Source organism: Oryzias melastigma, linkage group LG1, assembly GCF_002922805.2.
Source record: "Oryzias melastigma strain HK-1 linkage group LG1, ASM292280v2, whole genome shotgun sequence".
Classification (NCBI taxonomy): Eukaryota; Metazoa; Chordata; class Actinopteri; order Beloniformes; family Adrianichthyidae; genus Oryzias; species Oryzias melastigma.
The window spans coordinates 14,094,500-14,100,499 of NC_050512.1; the positions used below are offsets into that span (position 1 = coordinate 14,094,500).

General features: G+C 38.9%; 1 protein-coding gene across 1 annotated transcript in view; it reads right to left on the reverse strand.

Annotated features, from left to right (window-relative positions):
* Positions 1-833: 833 nt before the first annotated feature.
* Positions 834-6,000, reverse strand: part of klhl2 (kelch-like family member 2) — a 12,738-nt gene continuing 7,571 nt past the window's right edge. The window contains exons 9-15 of the mRNA XM_024259594.2: positions 5,814-5,931; positions 4,880-5,077; positions 4,691-4,792; positions 4,441-4,569; positions 3,628-3,768; positions 3,397-3,540; positions 834-2,254 (exon numbers count right to left, since the gene is read on the reverse strand). Coding sequence (XP_024115362.1) covers positions 2,226-2,254; positions 3,397-3,540; positions 3,628-3,768; positions 4,441-4,569; positions 4,691-4,792; positions 4,880-5,077; positions 5,814-5,931 — 861 coding nt within the window. The 3' untranslated portion in view covers positions 834-2,225. The remainder of the gene's footprint in view (positions 2,255-3,396; positions 3,541-3,627; positions 3,769-4,440; positions 4,570-4,690; positions 4,793-4,879; positions 5,078-5,813; positions 5,932-6,000) is intronic.

The following is a 6,000-nucleotide window of genomic DNA, read 5'->3' on the forward strand; positions in this document are numbered from 1 at the left end:
TCCTGCAGCACACAGAGATGAGATCCTTGTCCAACTTGTCAGTTCAAACGGTGCTCCATTCAAGTACTGAAATCTTTGGGCTAAAACTGACATTTTTATGCATTTTATTTCTCATTTATATTCCTGCAGCTTCTGAATCGCTGTAAAACACGCTAATTTACGTGAGTAAAATTTGCTCGACAAATAAAGTTGTTTTGTCTTTATCTAAGTTTATTATGGATCTACTGTTGAAGTACTAATCATCACCACTTTTAATAGTCGACTCTTGCTATATGTTCCTGACTGCTAGAAAAAAAAACATTGTCCAATCAAAATTCAATTAAATCTAAAAAAACTGCAATTCCCAGAGCTCCATTCCTTCACATTTGGTATCATTGAGAAATATCCTCTGTAGATACCAAAGTATGCAGGGGTTGGAGGATATTCACATATAGAAATGTCCTTCAGAGGACAATTTCGAATTGTTAGTAGCCAGGAGGATATTTAATTTACCCATGTGCATAACATCTCTTCAGGATATTTAAGACAACACACTAAAAAAAGTGGATTTTCATAATATTATATTAGCTGATCAGAATTTTTTATTTTTTCAATAGTCAAATATGGAGCAATTTTTTTTTATATCAAAGGAATTCTGGAGCAAATACACTTCATTATAACCAACTATAGATAATTTAAAAAAACACATTCAGCAAATGTATATTCAGGCTACTTTTTTGCAAACTGCCCTGTTTATTTCTGTACTTTACGTACAAAAAAGTTGTTTTTTAGTTTTATGTAATAAAAAATATATTAAACCCCAAGACAATGAAATAATAAAAAAAACACATTTGTTTCATTTAGATGTTTTACTGATTTGGCAAAGTTTAAAAACAGATTATATCATTTCACAGCTTTAAATACAAGAAGCATATTTATTAACGGCAATATAAAACAAGTACTGAAACATTGTCAAGGTTATTAGCCTACATGACATTCCTCAATACACTGACAAACAGCAAAACCAGTTACTTTTATAGCAATTTTGATTATAGCAGAAAAGCCAGGAAAAAAACAGACGTAAAGTCAAATGAACACAGAAGGGAGGGAAGTTTGGTCACTTTCTATAAAGAGAGAAAAGATTAGTAACAGAGTAGTAAAGATACAGAAAAGAGGATACATTAAAATTGGCACATTCATAGCACAAAGGGTGTGCGGTGGTAATTAGGGGTGGTTACACCGAAGAACAGGAGAGGAGGGAACATGGACCATGCAGCGAGTTCAGACTGCTGTTGTCATTACTGGCTGCGACCACAGTAAATATGGCTGCCAGGCAACGATAAAGCACAGATACATCCAGCTGTTTCTCATTTTAAACAGCGTCTTACTCTGTTGCCGAGTTTGGCGACATGTATGAGGCTTCCTCCTCCGGTGAGGAATTGTTGTTCCATCAAACGTTCTCGAGAGTTTCGGAAAATCTGAGATTAAGAGAGCAAAATGCTGCCGATCTAAAGTCAGAGTGCATTTCCAAGAGCATCCTCCCCTGTTAAGTAACCAAGCTAAACTAAAGAAATAGTGCATGTTCATTCAGGCACCCTAAACCGCCTCATTGCAATACTGTAATAGTTGATGGTGACAGTGTGTTCATGCCTTATTGAATCAGGCTTCACCACATACGGACTCAGATATGCAGAAAACACACATGCTTTCATGTGCGAGCAATAGTGCACCCTTCGTGTGCTACTACACACACTCAACACAAGCACACTCCTTAAGAGAATAAAACTTAAAAAAAGAACTAAATCTATCCAGAACAGTCTTTTTCTGCTTTGTTTCCCATAGATCAGATGAGTGGCTTTCCTCAGAGCTGGTTGGTGCTAACATCACTAATGTTATAGTAGCTTTGCAGGTGTAGCAGCGTTCCCGTCAGTAGCGTTTCAACGGCGTTGCAGTGGTACTACGGTGCGTCAAACCTGCTGGTCCAGCTGCTGCTGTGGCTGCAGTCCTACCAGGAGCGGACTATAAAACACTGGTTTGATGCCCTTATTTTTGATTCAGCTTCACCTGTTCAGGTAAGTGCAAAAATCCTCATCGCCTTCAACAATAACCATCGTGTTATTTGTCTTCATCGTCGTCAGTGCTTCTGCTAATGCTGCTCAACACCGAAAGCATCGGCATCGCAGAGATCCGATATCAGGATTCAATGAAAGAATACATTCTGCTTTCCATCAGTGGTAGCTGTGCAGTCATAACGGCTTATCAATCATGGTCACACCTGGAAACAAAAAAAATAATAAAATATGGATCACTGGAGTCACATCTTAGCTTCACATACTGCAGGACCTAAAAGCACAAACAGTACGCAGTTTTTAGCCAAAATGAAAAAGACTGTGTTGTATTTTAAGACATATTTTCTGAAACTCATTGTAAATACAATTCTGGGTTGTGGGTGGGGCTGCTGGCAAGAAACTTATATCCCATCATTCCTTTGCTTACACTCTCTCACCCTCAAGCTAACATTAGCATAGCAAAACAATGGTGCACAATATTGGAGCCGTCCAGCCGTACAGTTTTGAGCCAGATTCCAGCTCAGATGAGGAGAATTAAGGCGGTAATAGATCTATTTGAATGCAAGTGGAATGGAAAAAAGGAGACTTTCAGTATTTCAGTAGCTGTGTCATTAGTTGAAGCATTCTTAAAGAACCAAGTTTTCATCTGGTCGGTTTTTATTTGTATTAAGAAATAAACCAAGAACCTTATGAAAGAAACCAATTACGTAAACATGAAAAGTAGTGAGTGTGAAATTAAAGAATAGCTGGCAGGGGACAAAATAAGTGTAAATTGTAGGAGAAATGCAATTTTTTTTTGTATAATTATTAAAAAAAACACTGAAAAAAACAGGCCCCTTGGAAAAAGTCAAAGATTTTTATCTCACTGACAGATCTTCTTTAAATAAGCAAAAGAATCTGTCAGTGGGGTAAGCAAAATACCAAAAATTCTTATTTTACAGGAACAAAAATAGTCACTAAGAGATGTTTTCTCAAACAAAAATGATTTTGTTGTTTAAACAATTTCTTGATAATATTGTTTTTTGGCAAGACAGAAAGTAAGATTGTTTCTTGAAACAAGGGTCTCTTTACTTTCTTAAGATTTAGTTTTTGCAGTGTAGTTCAGGATTTTTGTTTATCGTAAGAACAAATACTTAAATTGTACTACAACTTGTTTCTTCTCTTTAAAATGACCTGGAAGTTCTGGCTAGCTAATACTTCAATAAAATATAAATAGTATACAATAGACAAAACCTCTCAGAGATTTATATACAAACAGAGGTTTTTAACTCTATTCTCAGAATTTGGCTCAGAATCTTCTCAGAAAAAGTAGTCCATTAGTCAAACAAACGTTGGGGGATGAACTGACCTGCATAACTGCGGCCTGTGCTCATGCAAGTGGGCAGTAAAGTCCACTTGTCAGTGTTGGGGTTGTAGAACTCAACTGAGGCCAAATTGCAGCTGCCGTCATCTCCTCCCACTACATACAGCAAGTTGTTTACAGCACATACTCCTGGAAGCACAAATACACAAAAGGTCACCTGACATCACAGAGATCTACCACAGCCAAGGAGGTGGAAGGGCGGAGCCCGTCACTGACCTGCGTTGCGTCGACACATGTTCATGTCAGCTACTTGACGCCAGCTGTTGGAGGACGGATCGTAGACCTCACAGCTCTTCCTCACCAGAGGACCATCGTGCCCCCCCACGGCATACAGCAAACCTTTCAAGACTCCTACACCTGGAGAAGACGAAGTACACTTTTTACATGACAAAGTACACATAAAACTCTGCTTGATCTTAACTACTTGTTTTTGTTCTCAACATATATGTGCATTTATTTTTTCATCCGCCTTGAACTTAGATTGTGAATAATATTTGGATAAACTTGACATTTTCCCACATTTTAAACAGATATGCTTCATATTTAACATAAAAAAAATCTAAATTAGCTTTTTTTAAAACACTCCAAACTAAATATTCTCTATTTTCAGCGCTCCGTCACAGCTGTGTTCAAAACAGCTGATAAGAAAGCTCTAATGACCCAGCATTCTAACAGCATTTAAACGCATCTTGGAGACGTGAAAAGAGTCTCACATCAGATTTGTGCGTAAATGTGGTTTTGTGTGTGGATCAGGTGATTTGTGTATAATTTTTAAAGATTTGAGTGTGTAGTTAGTTTGAGTTGTGCGTGTGTAAATTCATTTTGTATTTTTTTTGTTTGTACATGTAAATAAAAAATTGTATGTACACAAAGTCGCGCACAAAACGTATTGTATGTGTTACAATCAAGAATGACGCACAAATCAGATGAAACTATATTCTCTCGATACCAATAGAGCACTCAACTCAGGACGTCCCATAGAAACCCTTAGTACAGTCAATGTTCAGTTGTAGCCCAGCCCTCACATACCTGCTCCACTGCGTCGAGTGCCCATCTCTGCTATGTAGCTCCATGTGTTGCTTTTAGGGTTGTAAGCTTCCACTGTACTCAAACACTGCCTGGTGGCTCCATCGTACCCCCCCACAGCATACAGGATCCCTAGAAACAAAACATAGAGAATATGAATTTAAAAAAAAATCATTTGAAGGTGTCATTTACACTCTTTCTTATAGCATCTTCTACCAGGCACTGACTTTAAAAATAAGAACACTTTAGTCACCATTAACAACTCCCACGCCTACACTGCTGCGGCGGGTGCTCATAGGCAACACGTGAAACCATTCGTCCGTCTTTGCATTATACGCCTCAACAGTAGACAGACCTGGAAATGTTAGAAAGCATTAGTCAAAAAAACAAAACATTGTCTGGAGACGTGATGAATAGTTACACCTCAAAAGGGGAGGGGTACCTGTGCTTCCGTCAAATCCACCGACAGCATAGAGGAGCCCGTTGAGAACTGCAGCTCCCAGCGTGGACCTGCGATCCTGCATGCTGCTGACACTCGTCCAGCGGTCCGTCGTGGGGTCGTAGCAGTCGACCGTCCGCACGCGCAGGGAGCCATTGAAGCCTCCGACCGCATACACACACCCACCCATGTACACCACACCTGGACAGCACACGGCCATGACAGTGAAACACAGAGCAGGTCTTTGGAACACATCCCTTCGGCTGTCCCGTCCTGAGATTACCGTCTGTCTGATGCAGCCGACTAAACACGCACTCCCCAGATATTCTCTTTTTGTGAGAAAAGAACTTTAATGAGGCCTACATTTTGATGCCTGTGCTGGAAGCTATTAATAAACGTGCCCCCAAGGAGTGTAGTACATATACCAGCGATTTACCATGATAATATATCAGTTTCTAGGAGGCAAAAACTAAATTTACTCCCAGTAGATGATTTTAAAAAAAACCTTAATCCTTCAACTGGCCAGTTAATATATTCAACCAGTTGCAAAACATTCTGTAAACATATGTGTGTACTTTCTGCAGAAATACCTGCAGAATATTTGATGATAAACAAAGAAATACAGTACACAGAGCCACATGCAGCACTGTTAAGTGATAAAAAATTAGTCACCTTTTCATATAAAAATTATGATAAGCATCAGTTGGCGAACGTAGAAGTCAGCTTGACTTTGTTTATCTTTTATCCAAATTCAATTACCTGCTTTAATAGAATCAGCCTGAATAAATGAGGATCTTGACATTTAGGTTACAAGCATGAATTGTTGTGTTTGACAACCTTTTAGGTACCCCTGTACCCATCAAGATTTTAGTAAAGCTGCTGTCAGGACATTAGAATCTGTCTGATTTCATCGTATATTTTGCTGAAGGTTTCTTACCTGCTCTACACCTCCTGGTTGGGAGTTCAGCCACCTGGTACCATCGGTCCTCCTCAAAGTCAAAACATTCAACACTTCGGATAGCCTTAGGAGCTTGACCTCCAACCACCACCATGACCTAAACCGCCCCCAAAATACACAATGTGGGTGACTAAAATAAAAGTTTTACTATGATCATCACTTTTTT